Source organism: Trachemys scripta, chromosome 5 (assembly GCF_013100865.1).
Source record: "Trachemys scripta elegans isolate TJP31775 chromosome 5, CAS_Tse_1.0, whole genome shotgun sequence".
In the NCBI taxonomy this organism is placed as follows: Eukaryota; Metazoa; Chordata; order Testudines; family Emydidae; genus Trachemys; species Trachemys scripta.
Window position 1 is genome coordinate 70,793,893 of NC_048302.1, and position 27,279 is coordinate 70,821,171.

A 27,279-nucleotide genomic window follows, 5' to 3' on the forward strand; every position below is an offset into this window, starting at 1 on the left:
TATAATGTAATGTAATTGCTGACCATTCATTATAATAGGGATGGATAAGTGGAAACAATTCAAGTATCCTTCATTAGTATTCATGAAGTTCTACACCCTAAGTAAATTCTCATTCTCAGACTAACATATCTTTTTTTATCTAGGGTTATTTACTACCGGGCATGCCTAAGAGCAAATAAACAAGAGGAGATAGCCAAGCTTCACACTACAGTTATAACTTACAAGTGAATTGGTTTGAACACACCATGACCTTTTAATGTTCCTTTGATTTCTATTACCATGTGAGTGAATTAGCCTGCTGGCAACCTGTGAGACAGCATCACAGTCACGTTTAAAAAGTGAGCAGTTACCAATAAATAATGCAGCAATTGTATCTCTGCCACTGTGTTATTTCCCTACACTTAGAATAGGAGATAGCTGTGGTATCTCCGCTGGTAAATTTTTACTTTCTAATGGCAACTGCTGTTTGATTTTCTTTTGCCATCAGAACGTTTTGTTACCAGTTACTGTATATTATTATAGTGAATGACAAATTCACATCGAAATTCTAAAAATCAGACACTTGATATCATTATTTAAGTGAAGGAACAAAATAAGGTAATGGAAGCCTTTCAGAAATACCTCAGGATCCTGAAGTTAACTCTCAGAGGTGGTGTTATACATAGATCAAAATATGGATTCTGTCTCTCTAACATATAATATTGCTAAGACAAATTTTCCTGGGTTCTTAATATATGACAAATGAGCCTATGCAAGTGTAGAGAGATGTCCCTATGCCTGGCTTTCATTTTATTTTTATTATCGGGGGGGGTGTTTGTTTGTTTCCTTTTGATTCGCTAGGAACGAGAAAGCAATTCCCCTTTTTCTGGAGTGATAAAAAGGAAAGTTCATTTCCTTTGGTTTCCACAGCAGTGCCTGCCCATCTTTACAACATCGAATTAAAAGCAGACACTACTATGGGACAACAAAGTGCTCAATCTCATCAGCTTTCAGCTCCTTCATCCTTTACTGTGAAGTGGATTCCAGTGTTTTTCTGTCGATTCCATTTTTGAGAAACTGCTTTCACAGCTTTTACAAGAAAATGTCATTGTGCCTCTGGTGCAGGCAAGGAGGAATCTAATTTCATTATAGTTAAGTGCCTGCCTCCCCATTACCCTCCATAATAGGATATGCCTGCTTCCCCATTACCCTCCATTATAGTGTAACATAGTATATTATAGAGATTTAATAAATAGCAAGGATAAGGCCAAGAGCACATTTCAGGAGCCCAAATTACTTTTGGCCACATTTCTGCCTCTTCAGTTCATCATATTTGCTGCCTTTTCACAACCTAATTACAGCATTCTCTGGAACTTGCTGTCCACTGGTAACTGGATGACCACCTTTATGTAGCACAGACATGAAGCTAGGTAGGCTTTGGTCTTCATCCTTGCCACCATGTAACTGCTTCAGACTTCCATATTAATCCCCAAAGACTAGAGTAAATAAAATATTAAAATTACCTTTTATGCCCATTCCCCTGAAGCCTGCATTAGGGCAGTAGGTGTATATAAGGGGAGTGAGGGTGCAGTTGCTGACAGTACTGTGGATGGGTTGATCAAAGGAATAATATTCATCGACATCCTCCGTGGTAGATCACAGGCCATATCATTAACTGTGTGTCTCATCTGCTTAGCAAAGTGTAATGCCCCTGTCTGCTTGAATCAGTATCACTGTGTGCATGTTCAAGAGATCCTGAAGAAAAAGCTGATTCCATCCAAGAGTGTGTGCCAAGCAGCAGCATTAAAAAGGATTTCTCTAAAGAAAAGGAGCATGATATTGTAACTGTCTGGCTACTTTTTAAAAATCTTCATTATTCAAGATGATTGTGGGCGGGAATAAAACCCTTGTCATTGTTCTGCTTTGGTCAACTAAGTATAGACTTTACAAGTTTGCACCCTATAATATTCACTGTCACACACATAAAACCTTGGTTTGCAATGAGATGCTAGGTCTGAAAACTGTGGGAAGGAGGAGGTTGGGGAGGGGAAAGTGTTTCTATTTCATTGAATATTTGAGTTTTGTCATTCAAATCTCTTCAATGTTTGTCTTTCAGAGAATTTCTTCTAATAGAGTATCGAGGATGGACAGTACTCTGAAAAATAATAGGGCCAAATTCCTAGCTTCACTGCCTCTCCTTTACAGTGGCTTTAACTGCCCTAAAGGATCCTTCAAGCTATCTTAAACAACTCTCTGGGAATACGTTCAGCACTGGGGTCATGTAGATCTTGCTTAGGCAACATTATGCTGGCCTGTCTGCAGCACAGGGATATGCCAGGAGTAGGAGGGGGCATGGCTGGATCCCTTTGTGCTCATATTCTTTTGGTCTATGAAGCAGCAAGGTGTATGCCACAGTGGGACGAGGTGTGCCTGGAATATTTTATGCTCATAGTCTTTTGGTCTATGGAGAAGCCCATTGACAGATGTTGGGAGAAGACATGCTTGCCCCTGGAGCAGCCTAGAATTCTGGGGGTGAAAAGTCACATTTACATAAAAATGTAAAGTCACTTTTTTGGGCTGTTCCCCTTGTGCTGCACCTCCTGAGAGGCATAGCTCAGAATCTGGTCCATGTATTTATCTGAAGGATAAATTCATAACATATAGTAACTCCTCACTTAGAGTGAGAGAGTTAACTCTTGAGGGCTCAGCCAATTGCTAGTTCATCATTTAGCCGTAAGGGAAATATCCCACCCTCTGACTCCTCCACCTCAACCAAGTTTCACAATCATCATCACTGTGTACCAGTATTAAATTGTTTGTTTAAAACTTATACTCTGTGTGTGTGTGTGTGTGTGTGTGAATAAATAAATAAAATATAGTCTTTTGTCTGGTGAAAAAAATTTCCCTGGAACCTAACCCCCTTATTTACATTTATTCTTATGGGGAAATTGGATTCGCTTAACATTGTTTCACTTAAAGTTGCATTTTTCAGGAACATAACTACAACGTTAAGTGAGGAGTTACTGTATTACATTTGTAGTATTAGAATTTTTTAAAGGAATAAACCAATAATTAAGAATGACTCAATAATAAACTCTCCATGCTGATTGAACCTGTTATAATAATTTATCTTCGAACATTTTAGGGAAACAAAGGAGAAGAACACTAAGTATGGAGTCCTTGGGAATTGAGAAAAGTCATACGAAGCTAGCCCACTACAGCCATCTTTAACAGAGAATCTCAAAATGTTTCTTTGCTTTGCTTATGAAACTACTGATAACATAAACAAAAGTAGGCCTTGGACAAGGATGATAGTTCTTTGGTTTATTCATTTACAGTCTACAAAGAGGATAGATATTGTAAATGGATATTAATTCTGTTGCCCTACTATCCCTATATATTCTTAGTGCATTTGCTTGAAAATATTGATGGAATATATTGAACTATCGTTATTCCTTAGGACTTGTTAGGTGGTGTTAGAGCTACTGTACAACCTGTATGGATAACCTAGAGTATATATAGCTGGCCTTACTTTTCATTTGAAGATAGAAATTTAATCTCAATTAAGATGTCAGTTTGGCACAAAGTATCACTTGTTATATGTATAGACTCCCTTGTTAGCTAGAACAGCTTTATTCCTGTTAAAAAAAAAACAAGATGTGTACTGAAGCAGAACATTGGCCTAGCTTTAAAATTCCAGCTCAATGTACCCCTCGGGGAATAGAGAAGAGACTTACAGTTGCACCATGTCCCTCATTTGTGCCTCCTATTTGACCTATGGAGTCCCCTTTCATAATGTAAATAATTGGATTTTTACAAGAACAAAGAAGGGCAACTTGCCAGGTTTCTGAGATTCTGTGGCTATGAAGAATGCATACACAGAATCTCTCTGCTGGTTTTTTGACCTTGAGTCAGCTTTTTAAGCAAAATCTAACATAATTTTTCCTTCTGAGAAGATGGGGAAGATTGTATCTTTTCCAAAAATAGCTGTTTAGTTTCAGACGTGTCTCACACTGAACTCTTTCAAAAAGAGGCCTAAATGTACGTTCTCAGTTTTGGACAGCGTGTAATATTTTGCCTCGAGTGGAATTTTCTTTAATTTTCAAAGTTGATATTTTCACAGAGAACAACCCTGACAAATGATTTCATTTGATTAAAAAAAAAATATTGTAAATTAAGAAGAACCAGGATCCAAGTCCAGGTACAGTTTTCACTTAGAGGACTATTTCTGTTAATTTTTTTTTTAATGCCCCATACTTTGTATTTAGATTTCTCATTGTGGTTCAACTGCAAGGTATGACTTTGTCAGGAATCTTTTACACCAACTCAAAGCATAACTTAAAAGTTTATCCACTGTGGGCTCCATGCTAGGGAAAAATATACAAAGAAGCCTTGTTAAAACGAGGCTTTAAAATATTTATAACTCACACCTCAAGGACTTTCTTCTCTTCTTTACACTCTCTGCCTTTGGTGGAGCAGGAGGATGGACTGACATTCATATTAGATCAGTTACAGTTTTTTGAGTTATTGCTTTTACAGTTCCTTAAAAATATGAATATATACACGTGCATATGAATATGAGTACATATATCTAAGCTTGCTTTTTGATTGCTTTTACTGTGTGTGTGTGTGTGTGTGTGTGTGTATACATGAGTTTGTATATATATGTATAATTAGTTTTTCATTAAATTCTAATTAAAGAAACCTAAGCTTGACTTTTACACATTGCAGCAGTGTTCTACTGAATATAAGTGATAGGTTATGTAAGAGAATTCCTGGTTTCTTAGTGTTTATAATTCCAAAGTAACCACAATGTTTATTTAATGTTTACTTAATATTAAGTACAGTGAGTTTGAAATAACAGCTCACAAAGCTATCATGGGTTAAATTAATTTATGTTTTTAAAGTACTTTAATAGTCTTAGATGAAAGTCACTGTATAAATGCAGAGTTTTATCATGTTTATTCAGTTCTGTTCCTAGTAGGCAAGTTTATGGCATAACTGGCACCAATATGAGTTCGTGTTGGCAGTCTTAGTAGAGATGCCGTCGATTACATGGGTATGGAAACTGAGCTACCTTCCCACTCTTAGCGGTGTATCTTTCAGGTCAAGTCTGAGGCACAGTGGCAAGGGCACTATAGGAAAGTTTGTGTGGCTGCTGCCTATCCCTTCCAGATCCTGTTCCTAGAGGTATCCATTCTTCAAGGCTATTATAACAGCATCTTTTCACAAGTATGAAATTCACAAATAAACATTATTTTAGAGTGAGAATGAATGGAACTCAACTATTAAATTGAAGGAGAAGGAACAATAATGAGGATGCATAGAAAGAGCCAAATTAGAATTAGGCAGTGCTAGGCATGACAGTAACTCCATTGCGGTTGATGGAATTACATTAGTGTAAGGTCAGTGTGATAAGAATCAGACCTTGTGTTTCTTATCTAATTGCATCCATGTACAGAAAGGTGATTTATATGTAATATCAAAAATGGGGAGTCAGTATGGGAGGTTTTAGGCTGCTTAAATTCCTCAAAATTGCATCTTCCAACCTCATTTATGGGACTTGGCAGCACACTGAATTTATGGCAGCTTCTTACCTTGCACAGTTGACATGTTTTGTGACAGTCTATTAACTTGTAGAATTCTTTGAGGTTATTGTTTCCAAAATACACTCAGGAGATATAACAGACACTGACACCATTTATGCCTTGACTTTCAGAATATATTTGTTATGTTCCACTCTGGAACTTATTGTTGTGAAATGTACAAAGTCAAGAAATAAGAGGCAAGAGAGTTCATTGGACTGAAAATTTGCTACAGGTTGAAACATAGGGAATACCCTTGAAATGGGCATAATGTTACAGCTGCAGCTTTAAAAAATGCATTTACCCAAATTATTGAGATAATGGTATGAGAAAGAAAATTGCCAGGTGGTTAGACTGAGTGGAGCTATAAATAATGGAAGACACTAGTATGTTACAGAAACTGTTAGATAATATAAAAATTCATTGTTACATTTTTAAATCATGTTACATTATTATCATATTTCCATCATCTATAATTACAAATAGTAAGTTTATATAAGTAAGATCTCTCCTTTATAGTTTGCATCCTGAAAACTGTGTTCAGTGATGTCACAATCCAAAGTGTGACATGAGAATTTCTCCCGTAGTGACGAATGGTCACAGACGGCAGATACGTTATCCATGAATGAAACAGCCAGGAAAAATAAACAGGCCCTGACACTGCAAAAGTGTGTGGATCCTCATTTGGGCCTCAATTCAGCAAGCACATGCTTAAACTTTGAGATCCCAGTGCAGAATTGAGACCTTAAGCAGCAGAATTCTGGGTAGTCAATTTGGGTTTACTAGGGACTAAATAAAATGCAAGTCTTAGTTATGTCTGGTGATAGGATATATTAATGCAATAGCCAGACACACACACACACACACACACACAGTCAGGTCACTGATCAGAAAAGAGTTCCTGTTTGTACTCTAGAATTTGGCTGATTAGCAATGGAAGGGGGAGGGGATAAAATAATGAAGTAGTATACGATTGTTTAATGGGCTTTATACAAAATATAAATTGTTTTAAAGCTTGTCTAAGTCTGACAGTGGCGCTAAAATACTTTCACTAATAAATTACAAATACTGTTAATGCACAAATAGGAAGAGAATGGGAGAATGAACATTAAAGCAACAATTCATAGTGAGGATATAAGAATTACTGTATAAAAGTCTCTGATGGTAGTGAGAACCAAATTAAATCAGCAAAAGTAGTGAGCAGGATTTTTTTGTATAAAAATATGATTTAAAAAATAAGAGATGTTAGGCTCTGGTTAGATGTCTGGTACTGGTGAACATCTCTCAGAAAAAAATAAGTGTTCTAAATGAATGCAATGTGATACAATTATAAACATACCAGACTTCAGAAAGAGGCCTGGAAAGAAAGTTAACCACTTCATTGCTAATCTTGGACTCCAGCATCTGTGCTATATGGCATGTGATATTATATTAATGCCCTATGTTCCATTCTAATCACAATGAAACATCATTTTTTTACAGGTACTTAATGCATAGAATGATGCCAGAGGCAGATTTTTTTTAAAGATAAACAGTAAAACAAGTGTAATGATTACAAAAGAAAGATTTTAAGTGATAGGCAAAAAGTCAGAGTGGTTACCAAAAGAAAAGAAAATCTAAGCATGCAGTCTAAACCTTAGACAGAATTAAGATCAAGCAATGTTCTCACCCCGCTGGATCTTACAGTCCTTAATATACAGGTTTGTCTCTTAAACTGGAGCCAGTTTCCTCTGTTGGAGTCTTCAGTCTTCCGAGCATTCTTGTTGTTTGCAGCCTAGGTCAGGGGAGGAGAGAAGGCCAAGCATATGGCCATTGTGTTCTGTTTTATACGCTTAGTCTGTTAGGGGTGGGCAATCATTTTCACGGGGGGCCACTCCACAAATTTTGGTAAGTAGTCACGGGCCGCACATTTCTACTATATTAATGGAGGGGTGCAGGAGGGAGCTTGGGGCTGGTGCAGAGTGTTGGGGTGCAGGAGAGGGTGATGGGTGCAGGCTCTGGCTGGGAGGTGCTTACCGCAGGTGGCTCCCGGCCAGCGGCACAGCAGAGATCAGGCAGGCTGCCTTCATGCTGTGGCCCCACGCCTCTCCTGGAAGTGGCTGCGGCCAGCTGCTGCTGGCATGTCTCTGCACGCCCCTTGGTGGGAGAGGGTCAGAGGGTCTCCGTGTACTGCCCACACCCACAAGCACCACCCCGCAGCTCCCATTGGCTGGTTTCTGGCCAATGAGAGCTGTGAGGATGGTGCTGGGGGTGGGGGCAGTGCGCAGAGCCGTCTCCCTCCCCCCCTGCCAGGGGCACGCAGAGACATGCCAGCAGCAGCGCTGCAGCAGCTTCTGGGAGCGGTGTGGGGCCACGGCTGGCAGAGGAGACCAGACAGAAATGTTAGACGGGCTGGATCCGGCCTACAGGCCATATTTTGCCCACCCCTGGTCTATGTGCTCAGAGAACACAAGTTCAGGCATGTCTGGTGGGCATTGCTGAATTACCGGGCAAGGTTGAGCAATTCTCCTAGTGTGGCCTTGTGCAAGTGAGTCATTGAATTGTAACTCCCTTGCTGGACAATGGCTGTTGATGATGGTTCGACACCTGCCCGGGCGTTGATTATCCCCCTGGTTATTGTCTTTAGGGAGCTAGTTTCTGGGCACTTCCCAAACCCACAGCATATTTTAGTGACAATCATACAACACAATTCTCATAACTTCATATGCATTAATGATATACATATTTAGATGGAACAGTGGGTTTCAGCAGATCGCTCCCCTGGGGTGTAGTTTATCACAATTACTCCCAGAAGAGATGGGAGACAAAAGAGAGCCTAATGCATGATGTTAGGGATGTCCCGCAAAGATGCCCACATTGATAGTGAAATTAGTTAGCACACTAAGCTATCTAGATGTTTATACCAAGCCCACCACTGCATATGAACGCTGTCCATCCAGGGGTCATGATTGGAATCAGTAAGAGGAAACCATACCAATTGGCTTAAGCTCCAGGAATTACAGTTGAAGGGAAAAAAATTGTCCAGACTATAACTTCAGCCCTCTAATGACTGAGTGTGCAAGGTTGCCCTTCTTCTGTTTCCTAAGAAGCTACTCTTATAGAGTTTATTGTCTTGCTCCTGAGGAATTAGAAAGGCTTACAGTCCACAACCCTGCCTCATTATGTTCTGTGAAAATCTGTTCAAGGGGGGGAGGGGAAGCCAGGCTGGAATTAATCTCATGCATGCAAGTGACCCAGTAAGGTTTCTGCTTCCTGTCCACCAGGTGTCTGCCAGTTTTTAAAAAAATCCTGTTAAACACAGATGCATATGGACTATATTTGTTTGAAATGTTTCATTAAACATTTAATTTAAATAGCTTTATTCTACAGACACATGTAGTTTCATAGCTGACAGTCCTGCCTGAAAAATTTCAGTTGACAAGAGATTCTCTTTTCCTCGGTCCAATACTGCCACCTTTAACCATCTGAGTAACCCTACTGATTACAAAAGGGACTTTTCATATCAGTAAGGGCTGTGGGATCAGGCTCTTTTGTCTTCAGGAGACAATTCTGGAGACAATTTAGAGCTCATTCTTTAGCAGTTGCTTGCTGAAATGGGGCACACACTGTACCAAGTGATCATGTTCTAACTGCTGCATTGTTGGTCCCACTCCAGTGAAAACTAGAGAGCTGTCCTTATCGGGCCTCTTCCATCAAATCTTTTTGCAAGGCAGCAAATATCAAGATATGCTGTGGAGTAATGATCAGAGAGCAAATGGCATGAAATATTGATTTTTAAAGAATAAATGCCAAAAATTATGCTGTTCCAGTCTCTTTCTTAGTAGTTTGCCTAATTATAATAAACGTTGTGAACTTTAATGAACCAGCATCTATGAAACAAGCAGGTTTTATCCTATGTTATAGTTGTAAAGTCCGTATATAAGCTCTTGTTGCACAGTATCATTTGTACAGTAAATGCCTGCCAATTATTTCCCAACTTGAAGTCCCTAATTAGACAAATGAAATCTGATTGGCTTCTTTGAATCATGAGGGGGAGGCTGCCTTTTTCACTGTGTCCAGAGTAATGGTCATCAAAGATACTTGAATAAAAGCATAAAGAGCCTGTGTGCCCCCGCTTCCCAGGGTTTTCTGAGGCTTTGTTTCACATGCTAGTAAAGAGAGTTATAAGCTTCCTTCGTGCAAGTTCCACTTTGTAAGTGGACATGGTGTTTTGATTATTTTGAACCTGAAGTCGCAAGGGACCTGTTGTAATTAGGATTACTTTTGGTTGGAGTTGAAAATGTATTATAGTAGTGAAAAACCCCAGAGGAAGGTTCCTAATAGGATTTCACTGGATTTATTCATTTGTGGGAAAGACAGTCAATATTTGAGGTACAAAATGTCAATAAAAGTAAAAAGCCCATTCATATTCAGAGTATGTTATAGGATGTGGCTTCACCAGCTAACTATTGAATCTTTTTTTCAAAAAGAGCTACTAACTACTTTGAAAAATGTGTTGTCTGGGGAAATACCTTACTTTTTGTCTTTTAAAAAAGAGGGCTTCCCACTACAACTTCTTATAATTTACAGAATAATTAATACACAATGTAATTTAATCTTAAGAATTTAACACTGCACAAAACCAAACTGATTAGTGGAAGCAAAAGATAAAACATCTATCCATCCCTTTGTTCATTATCTCTAACATAGAGGAGAGAATTGTTTTCTATTATGCTTTCAGAATACCATTTGTAGGGGAATGCTCTGCCACTGTAAAGCTCTTCCTGCCATGGCATAAGGGGGAGGGAAAGTGCTCTGTGGAAAAATGAAGTAAGAGGGGATTGTGATGGATCAGAGTTCCGCTATACGTGATGCCCTGCTGGGTGATGCTCTGAGCTTACACACATAACAGAAGTAAGAGTAAGGCCCCCTTCTACTCTAACTTCCACGATGACCCAGTGGCCAGAATCTGGGAGCCGTTGCTGATTTCCTGTGACTGCCTATGCACTCAGACATACTGGAGAATCAGGAACTCTGCTCCTTGACTGGATGAGTTAACTCTTACTGTCAGATTTCCAGTACAAATACTCATGTTTGTGAATTTAAAACTCACTTTTCCATGAATATTCTCTAATATTAACTTAAAACTTCCTTCCTGTAAACTCATTTGCTTTATCATCTATGGAAAGTGAACACACAGGGGTGAGAAAACAGTTAAAGAAAATTCAGTTAATTTATTCATGTGAATATTCACCAAAAAAAAAAAATGAGTTATTCGCCTGAGAGGTAAATTATTAATGTGGGACAAATTTCAAGCAGATGTTTTGCCCCTAACTACTGTCACTGCTCTGTAGCCAGGCCCCTTCACTGTTCTGTTCTCTTTAAGAGAGCAATTGTGAAACTGAAATGAACTGACCTGTTTTTCTCACATATTAATGGGGGGAGGGAATGGGAAGGTTCAAAAGGGCATAACTACATATGGAATCTGGGAATTACATGAAGCACTTTTGCATGTTTCCTGAGTCCTTTTCCTACAAAAAAAATATAATAAATCTTGATTTAGCAAATATAGCTGAATTGACTAATAATAAACTTCTTTGTAAAAGATGTCTGCCATGTTCTAACACGCTATATTCTTCTTCATAAAATAGCTCTCAACTGCAGCAGTATCTAAGCATCATAGGATAAAGTAGCTCTAGATGATGATTTCTGAGAGATTAGTCACTAAACTTTGATTTAGGATCCACCTTTCTCCAGCAATTTAAAACAACCTGACATCTATCCCCACCCCACCACCCTCCCACACACACAAACCTATACTGACAATTGCTAGCAGCCTCATCATTATCTGTCAATGTACATTGTTGATCTTCTCAGTTTTTCAAGCATGACATGATGGTGCCTGTCATTTACAATTTGTTTTAATTATTCCTCAGGTCTCCTGTTATGGCTGGAGGTCTGTTTGCTGTTGACCAAGAGTGGTTTTGGGAGCTCGGTGGCTATGATCCAGGCTTAGAAATATGGGGAGGAGAGCAGTATGAAATCTCCTTTAAGGTAAGTCATCAAGTCACTGCCATTTAATACTTACTTATTTTGTTTGGTATGACTCTAAAGGTTTGGGTTTTAGTTATCTGAACCCGGATTTGCGATGCGCTTTGTTATCGTCACATTGCCTTTATTCATACTGCCTGTTGCTCCATAGTCAGATCTCATATTCTACAATATTCCTTTGTTTTATAAGGAGTTTCCACTACTTTCAGTGGAAAATGCATGCCATAGATCCCTGAGGCCATACAAAAGTCAAATAATTGCATATTTCAGGCCAGATTTTCAATATCCCATGATCCGCTACTTGTATATTTGCTTTTGCATATGCCTAGGTTATGTGCACACATCTCCTCTGAGTGTGTGCATGCATTTTTGTGTGTGCGTAAGTCACTTATTTGCCCATGTCTAGTTGGCAGCCATATTAACTTCCAGAAGCACATCAGTTACTTGCATATATTAAGTATGTGTATGCAAATGTACCTAATTTAGAAAATGTAATGCATTATGTTCAAAGATAAGGTACCCAAGGAATTAAAGACTTTGCCTTTTAGCCTCTTCACCATAATAACTTTCTACTTGCAGCTAGAGTTTCAGGGAATAGTCAAATGACACATCAACATTACAGGTTTTAGAGTGGTAGCCATGGTAGTCTGTATCAACAAAAACAACAAGGAGTCCTTGTGGCACCTTAGAGACTAACACATTTATTTGGGCATAAGCTTTCGTGGGCTAAAACCCACTTCATCAGATGCATGGAGTGGAAAATACAGTAGAGAGGTATAAATACACAGCATATGAAAAAGATGGAAGTTGCCTTACCAAGTGGGGGGTCAGTGCTAACGAGCCAATTTAATTAAGGTGGAAGTGGGCTATTCTACATTGAGAATATACTATATTTTCCACTCCGTGCATCTGATGAAGTGGGTTTTAGCCCACGAAAGCTTACACCCAAATAAATTTGTTAGTCTCTAAGGTGCCACAAGGACTCCTCGTTGTATCAACATTACAGTTTACATTTAGCTTCAGGATTTTCCCAGCCTAATTCTAAACTTCCAGAAAGCATACCCCCAATTTACAACAGAAGAAATATAGTAAATAAGTCATAGACTACATTGTACACCTAGCTACATCTGAGTTTCAATTCTGGAGAGAGTAAAGTCTTGAATTAAATGCACAGAAGATAACCTAGCAAGTCTGTACTCCCAACTGCTAGGCTGTTTTTAATGGGTATTCTCAGGAACAGCTAAATGACTTGCATAACTGTGTTGCTATCATGTTAGTTTGAATCAATTTTATATGAGAGCAAAATGAGATTGGAGGGCAAGAGAAACTCACAAGATAAATGGATGGACAGGTTGTTCGGATACATCAATCTGCATTCTGTATAGTCAGGTTATTTCAGAAACAAATGTAAACTCCAGTAGTATCTGTCACATCTCTGTCAGGCTCACATAAGATTTTATTTGACCATTTCCCATGTTCCTGTTATTTGTCATTGTGAAGAATAAAATTGGAATGCAGTCCATTCCTCTTTGTGTAGAAACCATGGTAACGGCACTGGAAGTTCAGATACTAAATTGACCCAGACTGTTTTGTTCGAGCGACAGATTTTTTGGAAACAGCTATGTCACACTGGGTCCTATTTCAGTCATCTCTCCTCATTCATCTCATTACTGTATATTGACCTTAGGTTCCCTGTCCCTCCTTATTAGCATTAAAAAACACTTTAAATAGGATTTTGTAGCATTTGGCTAGAAGGAATAACAACTTTCTGTTTGTGGATGTTCAACAAAAGCAGAAAGTTTCCTGCTTTCCATGGAATAGTGAAAGGAAAAATAAGATCAGTAGAGAGAGAGAGAAAGCAACAGAGAAATACTTTTTGATATATAGGTCATTAACTGAGGCTATGTCTACACTACCGCTGGATCGACGCTCCGGCGATCGATGCACCAGGGGTCAATTTAGCGGGTCTAGTGAAGACCAACCAAATTAACCGCAGATTGCTCTCTGGTCAACCCTGGTACTCCACCCTGAACGAGAAGAGTAAGGTAAGTCAACGGGAGACACTCTTCCATCGACCCAGCACAGTGTAGACACTACAGTAAGTCTACCTAAGCTACGTCGACTCCAGCTACATTATTCGTGTAGCTTGAGTTGCATAACTTAGGTTGACTTACCGCAGTAGAGTAGACATATTAGTACTCATGATTGGGAACATTGGAAAATAAGCCCCAATTAATCTTGAAAGCAAAAAGCAGCCTTGGAGTTGGTCAGTTTTTGAGCATTATTGGATAATTTATTACAACACAAATATTCTATGGGCAGGAATAAATAGGAATTCTACAAAACAAACCTCACACATTCCAACAAGTGAAAATAAAAATTCTAAAACTACTTGGTATACTAATTTGATTTGCTGTCTCTCTCTATTACATCTATGATCTCAGGGTTATGATTTCCTCACAGCTAAGCAGTGTCAAGACCAGTCAGCATGTGGATAAAAGATTTGCGTATTGCAATGATGTATGTGTTTGGTACTGAACCTGTCTCATTGACTTCAGCACACAGACGTTTTGCTGGATCAGGTCCTTAGTCAGGAATATTTTTTCCCTAGAAGTCAGTATTGAACTAATAGCTGCGAAACATGACGTTACTGGGAGTGATGTGTCCCACAGATGCCAACTGTTGCATGAATTTGTGATTGTCAAAAGTTCTGTGGGCTCTTTAATGAGAGTACAGAGAGTATCCTGGCCAAATTCCAGTTTGAGTAATTATGTTTAGCCTACCTACAGTTTCCCCTTAAGTGTCAACTAGATACAGCATTCTTTGCACTTCCTGTCCCAAACTGCTCTGTAATATTGCTGTGTGTTGTTAAACAACTGTCAGGTTTCACCTCAAACTTGACTACATGTCAGTTAAAGGTCACAAGGTTGAAGATATGGAGTCAAATTTGAATTTTCCCATATTTTGGGATGTTCAGATCTGGAGGTTTGGTTCAGGCCCATCTCTAATTTCAGTGACAGATGAAGTGATCCCTATGTATTATTTATAAATCAGTTTGAATAAGGCTTTGTAATCACTCAGATTTTTTAAAGTTTGCCTGACGCTTGTTTCTTGGTTTGCAGGAGGCAACATGGTTCCCTTTTGTTAGTGTCAGTCTCCGTGTAACACCATCACAGATGGCGAAAGTTATCACAGCTCTGATATCAGGTTGATTAACCACCATTTCAGAATCAGAGTGTACTAGCATAATTGGTGGTTCTGGGGGGAGAGGGAACCATGCCTCTTATGTCTTATACATATTAACTCTTCAGAAAACAGTCTCCAGATTAATTTTTTTAATAAAAAATAATATATTTTGTTTTTCTGACAGTATAAACCCAAGATCATTTTTGAATTAAAAAGATATAGAGACTCCTGCTGATACTCTTCATCATGTGATAGTTTTTCAAGCTAGCGAACTGCTGGAATTAGACAGATTAACAATGCGTCTTTTCAATAACCAGTAGGAAAGTGCTGTGTTTCCTATATTTACATCTGTTAGTAGAACAGAGCCTTGAGGTAGTCATTTCCAAAATAAATGTCCAAAATCTTCATAAGATAAAAGACAAATGCATTTCCTGTGTTCGCAAAAAAAACTGTAAGCTATGACTGGACATCCTAAATCACAGAGTGAAGGAAATTTTTAGGGTGAAATACTGGCCTCATTGAAAGCACTCACAGACTTCCATGATGCCAGGATTTTGGGCTTTGTGAATTGCTCAAACTCTCACTACATGTGGATATAGACAATCATAAAATTGTTTGCCGAGTGGCAGCATAGTGTTTTGTGTTTTAAAAGTGTTTCCCCCAATAATTTTCAGTCTTTTTAAGAGCCATGTCTGTTTTCCCTGTATATTTAGCCTAACTCAATAATGGGACCCAATAATAGTAACTAGCATGTATATAAGACCAGATTGTGATATTCTTGTTTATATTAAGTAGAACTTTACTAATGGTCTTATTCATTTCAGTGGGACCACTTGTGGAATAAGATGCTACTCATAATGAACAGGAGTACTTGTGGCACCTAAGGTGCCACAAGTACTCCTGTTCTTTTTGCGGATACAGACTAACACGGCTGCTACTCTGAAACCTACTCATAATGAGTAAGACTATCACAATCTATTCCATAGTGATTTGAGTTTTTTCAAAAAAACACTCACTAATCCATACAGTGTCCCTGTGAGCTAACAAGTACTAATAATTTCATTTTAAATGAACCATAGGCACAGAGTAATTAAATGATACCATAAAGGGAAGTGAGTTGGTGATAGATTCACTATTTGAATTCTGGAGTTCCTGGTTCCCAAGCCTGCATTCAATACACTATATCATACTGTCTCACTTTCTTTTCCCCTGCTTTACTGTAGTGTCCTGCCATTCAGGAGCCTCATATATTCTAGGGAATTTTTGCAATAACTTCCCAACATAGTTAACACTGGTTCAGCTCCAGAAGCAACATTGGGAACTCCTGTGTACACCGGTCATTGGCTGATGTTGATGTTTTAAGGACTGTGTTCTCGAACCCTGCTAAGAGCAGATCTAACTAACCCTGGCTGAATTTCGACTCCTGTTGAACCGAATGGCAAAACTCCCACTGATTTTATTAAGGCCAGGCTTTCAACCTAGTGTTTAAAATGCTGGCAGCAGCCAGTGGCCATTTACAGCAGAGATCCCAATTCTAGCACCCCTGAAATAATGTTAGGAATAGTCAGACGATTTTTGCAAAGTTTCCTTAGTTAGTATAGATAGAGCTAGGAATGGGCTTCCAGGAAGCTGTTCCTCTTACTAGCTGGAATAGGCCAGAATCAGCCTTGGAAATGTACAGTATATGTACAATCCTTTCAACGATTTTTGTTTGAAACTCATCATAAAACTAACATTTCATGATTATACCTTCACTATTTTAGAACTATTTATTTAGTTTGTGAGCAAATTTAGTGCACATGAAAGCAAAGAATTAACACCACTGCTTAGACTAAGGTATAACTCAGACTAGCACTATGAAAGCATTGAATCTCACTGCTGCCTCAGTTTCCCCTTCTTGGACTTCTTAAAAATTGCATAGAGACTCTCGTAATCTGGAATCTGCTTTATTAAAACTTCACAGTCCAAATGTCACTGAACTAAAATCTTTCTCTAGCTCTACAATTTCTTGGCCTCCTGCTGGACTGTGAAGTTCTTTCACAAATCCCAGGTCCTGCTGCCTGGCATTTCCTCAATCCTCCTCCTCCTAAGGCTTCTGCTTCTCTTAAGGCTTCTGCCCATCACTGTAAATAGCTCCAGCAGGATCTCGAGCCACATCCTTTCCCCTGACCTAAGCTCACTTTCAGGAACCAACTTGCTCTCCGCAGGGCTTTCTCTCTCTGAGCTGCTTCTTAGTCTTTTAAGCCAAGAACCAGGTGGTCTGCATGCTATCATCTGATCCGTGGCATCAAACCCATCACCTGGGAGGCACTTAATTAGTCACAATTAGTGATACTAATTAGTTAATTTTGGAGAGTTTTCAATGCCTGTGGCTTTACTGCACACAAATGCTGAAAAATATACAAGGAATATTTCTATATCCACAATCCACATTGATCAAATAAGACAGCTAGGTTTATGGTGGAACCATTATTGTCCAATAAACCGTATGTTCAGAAATGTAACTGGAGGTAGGTCTTTCTACAGAAAAATTCTTCAGTGTAATCTGTTCTATGTGAAACTATCAATTAACACTTTCATAGCACTCCAGTTAGATATTTAATAAAAAGCAAATTACAAATGCCATGCAAATATATATTTTCACTACACACGATGCAATAAACAACTTAAAATGCCAGTCTCACATCTCAACAGTTAAGTTGTTGCTCAAATCTGTAAAGTCTCAATTGCTCCAAGAACTGAAAATGAAGGCAGTTATCTTGACGGGGTTGCCATGGGGTGTATGTTTGTGTTAAATGGGCCCTTTGCAGGTGGCGAGACACCGAGCAGTGTCCAGCCATGTGGTGTTTACTGGAGCCTTCTGCAGTATTTCCAAACCCTGAGCTTTCAAAAATAATGAGTCAGGCTCCAAAAATTCATGATATTGGCTTAAAAATAATAAAATTGGGGTCTCTTTATTTGGTTTCCTTGTTTTGAGCCTTTAAGGGGTCATGTTTTCCAGCTTCTCGCCACATAATAGGGGTAGAAACTTCCTTTTATTAACATGAAAGCTCAGATTCTCTCAAAATCAGAGGACTCCAGGAACTGGGCTTTTAAGAAAAATATTAAGCTTAATGAGATTCATGGTCAGATCACAAGAGTTGTTAACACTGCATCTTGTTGATGCAGGTTAGCTCAGGAAAGAGAGCCACCTCACACAGTAGGCACAGCGCTGCTTCTTCAGGAGTGAGCTATGCCTAGGCCCTCTCCTCTCCAACAGAACCCATGATGCAGACAGGAACGTACAACGTAACCATTTCGCTTCCCTTTTCCACACCATCAACTGCAAATCATGTACCTTTAGGCCCACGATGTACTACCTTGTTGTTATTAAATTTATATTATTAGATTTCTCTCATGTTTTCTTTGTTCCATTTTCATAAATTAACATGATTCTTGCAAAAAAAATTAGGACTGCACAAAGCAATAGAAAATACGCTGCAAGGAAGAATTCTGGTCACTCCTGAATGTTCAAAAGTCGCTCTGGGGTCACTCCACCATACCCTTAATTGACATCCATTAACTGCCCGTCCTTCTGTGCTCTTCCAGTCTTGGGCTCCTCCTTGTCCCTTCTCCACGACACTCTGCCGTTGGAAGGATTGCTCTTTTATTTGTGCTACCACATCTATCAAACTCGTTCTCTTGCATTTTCCAATTCACATCTCCAAGCCCTTGAGTCCCTTCCTTTATATGTATTTGTACTACAGTAGCACCTAGAGACTCCAACCAAAACTCTGGCCCCATTGTGCTAGGCACTGTACTTACACATAGCGGATAGTCCCTGTACTGAAGTGCTTACAATCTACATAGACAAGATAAAGAGTGGGAGGTGAGACACAAGGAAGTTAAGAGACTTGCCCAAGTCTCTCGAAGGCTATGGTAGAGCCAGGAAATGAATTCATATAACTAAGGCCCAGACCAGTGCCTTAACCACTAGACCACTGCATCCTCTCTTTTCAAGCTTGCCTTTATGCCTTTCTCTTTGACCCTCTCTATGAAGTGTTCTGTGATGTTCTATAGGAAGGCGCTGATAAACTATAATTTAGTGCGGTGTTTCCCAAATGGTAGGAGCCAACTCACCCATGGATGGTAGGAAGGTTTGAGATGGGTTGCCACATCCAGGTCCAGAGTAACCCATCACTGGCCCTAGGCAAACACACTTCAACCAGGGTGCAGGGGAGGGTTGAAAGTGAGCCCATTCCACGTTCAGCCCTCAGTGGCAGCTCCTGTCCTGCAGGACTGGGCCTAGCTCCCATTCCAGGCCTTGCAACCTGGTGCATGGGGTCACAGTACCACAGCACCAGGTTTGGCCTGGCTGGAACACTCCCCTCCCTGCCTCTCCAGGGGCTTCCCTCTGTATCAACCTGGATTAGGGTTGCAGTGCCAGAGTGGAGGGTGCATATATATAATGGCAGGTTGCCAAAAAGAGACAATGCTGTTGGTGAGTCAACTTAGTAAAAAGTTTGGGAACCACTGCATCATAAAATACTCCTGTTCTGAGCTTTCTAAATTAAATTGACTTGTTTTGTTGTGGGGGAGAGGGTGTTATCTTGGCTACGGATCACATTCATTGCTATTATAAGAGACATTAGAGATCTTGAGAATTTTATTGTTTGCTAGTTAGGCAAACAGAGACATCAACATTGTGACAGCATTTGGGAGCGCCACGCCATCAGAATTCCTTTTATGGTGCACTAGAGGTCTGCAATATTTAACAGAAGATTTCAAGTTGTTTCTCCAATTTCTCACAGCATTTAGCACAGGTGACATAAAAATGCACATTCTAAAGACAAGATTCCCAGCACTGATCTTCCCAAGAAAATATAAAAATTCCTTTAGCCATTCTGAAGCTAAAAGATAAACAGGAACAGCTGCTAAATGTCCTGCATGCCAGCCTGAGATTCATTCCAATTATGCTACAAAATGCACCTCAGGTGCAGCACAGCACTTTCAAATTAAGTTTTATATCTATCAAATACAAGCCTAACATGAAGTGTTATTTCCTCCCAATTGTTATTGCCTCAGTGTATCTGATAGCCTTTTCCTAATTCTTTTTCTTTTATTTTCTTTTTTATTGATCTCCTACAGCATCAAGAAGATGCAATATATGTGTACTTCAATACTCATTACATATGTTACAGTAATAAAGCACCTAGATAGGTTTCTGCTTCCTCACATTATGTACATGCTCTGTGAAAGGGAGCTGACCTTCCACTGAGTTTATCTGTTAGGCTGTCATCTTTTCCAAGGGCCAGACTTAATCCTTTTATTGTCTTCCTATGCCCTAGAAACATTGTCACAATAAAAATTAACAGTAATTGTAAATGAGTGGTTTCCTCCCGGGCACTACCTTGTGGCCTCAGGGCAGCGCCTCGCCTCAGTTTCCCTCTTGGTTAACCCAAAAGACTCCACTTTAGGCTCTTACTTAACCAATACTGCTCCTGGAAACTAGTTGATTACAAAAACCTTGTGAAAATAGTCTAACAAAAGTCCCAAAACATAGTTCATATCACCCCATGCACATGGTCCTTGATCTCACTGTACCCCAGTGTCTTCCATCACAAATTAGGCTCCTATCTGTCCTCTTCCATCCCTTTGCCAGGACGACCACTCCAACCCTTCCTTCCAGGGCACAAGCCTGCCTTTCCCAGCGGGAAGTCCTGCAGCCTCTCTGCTGGGAGCATCCTTACCAGGGGAGCATCCCTCACTTCCCTTGGCCCTCTCGCTGTTTCTCTGGGTCCAGCTCTCCAGCAAGGAGATGTCAGTGGGTAAGCCCCTCCTCTGTTCCCCCTTGTCTCCATCTTAGACCCAGCAGGAACCTCCCTCTGCTGCTCCCCCTAACTTCAGCCCTCTCCAACCCTGGCTCAGAGACACCAGCTGGCAAACTCCTCTTGCTCCTCTCCTACCTTCAGCCATCTCCCAGGAGCCACCTTCTGTCTCTGGCCACTCTCTTCTCCCATCTGATTCAGTTCTGGTTTGACTCCTGACTGACCTTTTATAGACCTCCCAGGTGCTGCCCCCAAACTTTGAATTGACCAAGCTGGGATCATCTGGACTGAAACAGGAGAGCTGAGCCCAGTTTCATCTAATGGGCCAGCTACTCTATTACAGTAATAAATAATATTAAACTTACTTGTACAGTGCCTTCGGTATGCTAGGTTATTTGCAGTCAGCTACGGTCCCTACTCCAAAGAGCTTACAGTTTGACAAGATGACATACAACCAAAGGATTGTCAGGAAGGAGAATAATGGAACATGAAGGAGTGGTGAAGTTAACCACATGTTGTTAGTTTCATTATTTCTTTATGGATTTTTGTGTGTTTGTGCACTGCTTTTCAGTAAGTTAGGAGAGTTGAGAATGCGTAGGCAAGGGTTTAAGGGCCTTGATGAAGATGTTTTAAGAAAGGGCTTGTAGGAGAACAGTGCAAGCAAGGTGAACTGGCGAGCCGCCTCAGAGTGAAAACCTGTCAGTTTTAACTATTGTTTTTTCAGACTTTTGTGAGCAGTCATGAAGCTGACAAGAATCAGGTCACTTTATTTTCTGCTGTAGCTGGAAAAAACCAGACACAACAGCCAGCAGGCAGTAGAGAAGATCTGGAAGATGAAAAAGGCTTGGTGAGATGGATTCAGACATGACAAACAGGGGAGTTGTAGAGTAGTGGAAATATTTCCATTTCAGTAGCCAGAAAGTTGAGAAAGGAGTTGAATAGCAGAGAGAGAGCTAGAGCTGCAGCTGAGTAAAAGAGAACCCTCATCTTCATAGCAACCGGGAGGCTACAGGATAGGAGGTGAGACTAGAGAGGGAATGCTCCTTCTCTGTTCTAAAAGTAATTATTTTCAGTGGGTGGGGCTTCACATTTATCAGGCACATGCTAGCTGGAAGCTGGTAGAGAAGATGGTGCCCCTGAACACCATACAGGGACAGCACTGTGGTGGTAACTATTCCCTTATTCAGTTGCTGTACACAATCTGTGTTCCCCATTGCAGAGTTCACCCTACCCAGCAAAATCACCATTATCCTATACCTTGGCTCTACGTGTCTACATAGACCTTCACTTTTCCTGTTACTGTCCTAACTTAAGGTGATCATGATGCTGAGACGATCAGCATGCACTATTGCTGGGTTCTCTATTTGTCTCATTAGTCTGCCAGCACTAATTTGTTGTACCTTTTGGTCTTGTATGAATTTGAATGCATGCTGTTGTGTGCACTGTAGGGCTGGGGACGTTTTACTTAGACTTCCTCTGAGCACTTTTGCAATCTGCTCTCTGGGAGAAATGTATAGAGTAGCCAAAGGGTATAACAACAGGTGTCTTAACTATGCTACCTTTTCTGATGGTGTACACTACATATTCCCGTTGTTAACTATCTGGTTTCCACACATACCACGCTGTTTTTTCAGTGAAAACATAACCGCTCTGGGGTAAATTCCTGACTCTACTAAAATCAATGACAAAATTCCCATGAACATTGGTAGGGCCAGCATTTCACTGCTGTTGTCTATGTATTGTGTTCTACTTTTCCCTAGACCACAAGCACATTTTGCCCTCTGCCTCATGTGTACAGAACACACTGATGGCAGAGACTGGGCCCTTTGCATGTGGATATGCATATGCAGAGACTGAACCTTGCAACATGGAAGCTCTGACAAGATTCTGGGAGATGTTGCTTCATGTCTTTATTTTTACTCTGATATTAATTATATTATGTCTTATCTTTCACGCATCCTTACTGAGTTCTTCATTGTCTGCAGAGCGAGATCCCTCCAGATGTTGATGAAGTATACTGTTGCAGCTTCCACACAGTGTCAATACAGACCATACTGTGAGAGTGACCATGCTTGACTTCTCAGTGAAGCTAGGTGTCTTTATACATTTTCCTAGTTGATTACAGAATGCAGATGCAGCAGAGTAGTGTTTAGGGAATTGGAGAACTCTTAAAAGGTCAAGTTCTTCTACTCTAGAACTTTTCCAAAAGTTTGACTATTTCCGTAAAATAATCTACCATGAAAGTGTGTGTGTGTGTGTGTGCGCGCGCGCGCGGGAGGGGGTAATGGAAATTTTGCACTATACAGAAACAGTTTTTTCTAACTAACCTAGATAACAAAAGAATCTTACCCACAAATCTTTTGCTCTTCAAGCCTCCAAGAACTGAATAAATCAGTATTACTCTGTGGCTGCTGTTCTCTGTCTGAAAGACTCTGTTTTTCTTCTTGCTAATGGTTTCCTCTTTCTCTTTCTGCACATGGGGGTGGTTTGCTTGCTGATGATCTCACAGTTTGGAAGCTGAAAAAGCTGAGACTGCAAGTGCTCTGTACAGAACTAGTGTAGAATAGTGGGTGTTCTGCTTACAGAACAATTTGCAGACTCAGAGAGCTAAGAAAGTTGTTTTCCCAGGGTTGTGAAAAGCAAAGTGATTTTCCTACTTGACATATTCAGCAGACTACTGCATGATTGTGATAGTCCCAGCACAAGGTCTACAGGTGCATTTTGAACTCTTAGAGTGTGATTAGTTTTAAAATCTATTTATATGTTCTGCTATCCTATATACTGTTGTCTTTGATGCTCCCACTGACTTATTAGTAGAAAGTCAAAATACACTCTTTAAAATCAGTATGTTTATCCTACAAGTGTGTTGATCCATTTTGCCAACCTACTATCTTAGCGGTCTGTTTAGCTGACAAACTGAAGTACACCAGTTCTCATGTCACCGAAGTACATAAGGTCACATCTTATCAGAGTTGCTGGGCTGGTTTCCACTGTGACTATTGCATGATTCACAGTCTTCCTCTCTGACAGAAACATCTGTTAAAAACAAGCAACATTGAAGCCCTTGTGAAGAGTGAAATTGCTCATCGCTCATCATCCTGTAGCACATGCATCTGTGGTATGATTTTCAGAGATGCTGTGCACTTACGCTTCCGCTAATTTCGACTGGACTTGTGGTTGCTCAGCACTTTTGTAAATCAGGCCCTTAAACACTGAAAATTAATATTCCAGTTGACACACTTTCTTTCAATATAAGAAGCTTGCACTAAAGATGACACATAAGTGACTCATGCCACTTTCTGGATATATATGAATTTGGGTAGATAATCTAGTTTGATATTTCTGTTTAATTTTTTCTTTAGAAAAGTACATCCTAGTAAAGAACCAAGCCTTGTACTGATTATATCCTATAGATTGTAGGCCAAGGGTCCTGAGTTTAACTTCTAAATTATCACCTGATTTGTACGTTTACCCATATATGGCCAATATGAGACCACTTTTGAAAATTGGCCCTATTGGAATTAAGAATGTAATTAGTAAATTTAATTAAGAATATTAAGAATTTGGAAATTCTTGGATAAAGAAATCTTGTTTATGTTGTAAAAAGCATTGTTGGTAGACGCAGTAGCTACTATTCTTTATCGTTTGTGCTGTTCTTTTTTAATGTGATCTCTTTGTAGTGAGACCCAACATATCAAAACATGGATTTTCCCTCATCTTTCATTCCTAGTCATTCAGAATGAAATAGGACTGTCACGAAGAGGGATCAGTGCAGAATGATTTAGGATTTTATCTTCTCTGCTGGCATTCAGTTGTCACTGTTTGTTTCCTTCTCAGGTTTGGATGTGTGGAGGTGGCATGTTTGATGTTCCATGTTCTAGAGTTGGACACATTTACAGAAAGTATGTCCCTTATAAAGTTCCATCTGGAACCAGCCTGGCACGTGTGAGTAGCTGCTAATTGAAATTTTCCGTCTTTAAGTTGTCAGTCCCTTTACTCCTTGTGGGTCGATTTCTTTATTTAGAATAAAACAAACACATTCTCAATTTCTCTGACTGAATATATAATGTGCTATTACTTTTGTAACAGTGACCTTCTAAAGGCAAGGCTTCCAAGAACAAAACCGTGCTCAGTAAAAAAACAAAGTTAGAGGCTTCAGAACAGAGGCATATTACTTTCTCATTCATTCAAAAGAATATATGAATTACCTGACGCACAGGATTGCCTTTTACACACTCACTGTGATTGTCAGTCATGGTTTTATAAGCAAAATCTCACAAGTCACTGGGAATTTGAATGGTTGATTTTTTGGCAGGATTTTGATCAGTCAGCAAATTAATCCAGCAGCCTACATCTTGTGAAAGGAATATTCTTTGGAACAAAAGAATTGATCAGCAGTGATTTAAGTGACTGGTTGTAACCTCTTTAAGGAATATGACCACCTTCTTACCATGAGAGAGAAGAGAACCGTGAGATCACAATACTCTTTCAAAGAGATTAAACATCTCTATATCCATGAGGTTTTCCTTCTCTAGAGGAAATGGACCTATGAAAACTATAAGTTTCTTGAGAGAAATGAGGAGCTTGTTCAAGGAATGTCAAAAATAGGAAACTAAGGGCTGTGACTTCCAGGCAAAATATTAGTATTTATTAATCCTTAATCTTAATCTTTTCCATTTTAAATCTTACTAGATGGTTCATTTTTATTTCCCTTTTTAGAACATAAAATGGCATAAATATTGGTGTTTGCCCATCACCATAGGAAACATCTTATGAATCATATTTTTTCTTAATAGTGAAAATATGTATGAATCAAAAATATGTCTCTTGCTTTGAGGAGGAGAAGCTCTTGACTTCTGTGCTGCAGGACTACACTCACTATAATGATTCCACAGCCTAGCAGACCATAAGCCTAATAAGAGAGACAAGAAAATGAATTCTACCCTATTTGCTAACTGCATACAGTCAAGTTGCCTTTCAGCTAGTTAAAGTGCGAGAGTAAGCGCTGCCCTGGAAGAGCACGTGTGCTGGCAGTAAGCACAGCAAGTGGGAGCTGTAATATATGATGCAATAAGGAACATGAGTGAGTTGGTAAAGTAGTGTACAAATAAGCCAGAGCCACTGTAATCTAGAGTAAATGCTTTGAACGTACTGTAGGAAATGCTGTTAAATCTATGCCTCCACTAAGAATAATTCCGTCTTGTCCATTCTCTCAGTTTTTCCAGGAAGGTGACTTTCCAGAAATCCTTTTCACATTGTCTCTTGCTATTGGAATCCAAAGAGAAGTTAGACAAACACCTTAAAAAAGGAGATTTGAACATGAGTTTCCTTCCTCCCTATTGCACTAAAACAGAATAGAATATTTGGATGGCTAGAATGCTCTCTACTCTACGTTAATTGTAGTGGTGGAATGCCATCCTTTCTATCTGAGATATTATCATATGACTCATTTCAACAGTTAATTAGCTTCTGCAAAACCTCTGCAGCCATGGTGACTAATCTGGATTCATTAGACAAAATAGTGCTTTCCTCTGCCTTTCTGTTTGTAATAAGGTAGCTATGAAATATTACATTAAAGTTCTCCATATCATGCAGAATGGAGTCCCTGCCCATGCACAGGATGATTGTCTGGCATCATTCAGAACTGATAAGCGTGTTGTGGGGAAAGAGCTGGTGCCCTAATGGGGAACATCCCATACTTTCTGTTTGACTAATGGATCCTAATACATTGCTTGATATTTAGGGGAACTTCTCAGTAGGCATTTGTTTGAAGGGGAATTTGAGTCATTAAGCTTCCAGGCTTACTTGTGGTAGGTTATCCTAAAAAGTACTGCGGCACTTAGGATGGAATGTTAAGTTGAGTCAAGGACACCTAGAACATATGGATAGGCCTACTCCCTTTTTAGCATTCATATCAATCTAAATAATTAGATAATCTGTCAATCAAGGAAGAGCATTCGGCCCCTGATCCAGCAAAGCACTTCAGCATGGGCATAAGTTTATCCCCATTGACTGATCCAAGTCCAAAAGATAAACAAAGGTTTGGGGAGACAGTCCAAAACTAAAGCGGTTATCAAGGTCATATATAGTCCTTTAATGAACAAGGAAGCCCCACCTTACTGAGCTAGTCTCCCTATGATTCTGAATCAACTGCATCATATGAAGTTATTAACTAAGTGGGCACACACCTAGATGATCTGGATGCTGCAGGTGTTTTTGTGTGTGTTTTGTTTTTCCTTCAGACGCTTCATTTAAAACTGCTCTCCAGTTCAAGATCATGTGAGATCGTTCTCACAGTTCATGGCAATTGCATCTGTATTTTCCCCACAGTGGTTGAGCAAGGTCACCCACTCCCAGCTCCCCACTCCCAAGCCATTGCCTTTCTGGATGGAGACCTGTGCCCCTTAACCTTTTAACTGGGGTATTCCCAGGGTGCACAGTTCTCTGCATTCACTGATAGGTTGCTCAAGGACATCTGCTTCCTTTCTCTTCCGAGAGTGATAACAGAGTGATTGTCAATAGTTATAAGTTACCTCGCAGCACTTGCTATGCAAGCCTACTTTATTCTTAAGGTAAAAAGCATAACAGAGAAAACATATTAAAAACAATAAAAAAAACCCTGCACAGTTTCTAATAAACTTAGTAGAATTAACCCCATGGATTCTAGCAGGCCCAGTCTTTCCAACCCTACC

General features: G+C 39.7%; 1 protein-coding gene across 1 annotated transcript in view; it reads left to right on the forward strand.

The window, feature by feature from the left end:
• Nucleotides 1-27,279, forward strand: part of GALNTL6 (polypeptide N-acetylgalactosaminyltransferase like 6) — a 948,842-nt gene that overhangs the window by 855,863 nt on the left and 65,700 nt on the right. Inside the window, 2 exon segments of the mRNA XM_034772183.1 lie at nucleotides 11,480-11,597; nucleotides 24,425-24,532. Of these exon segments, the coding sequence (XP_034628074.1) occupies nucleotides 11,480-11,597; nucleotides 24,425-24,532 (226 nt within the window).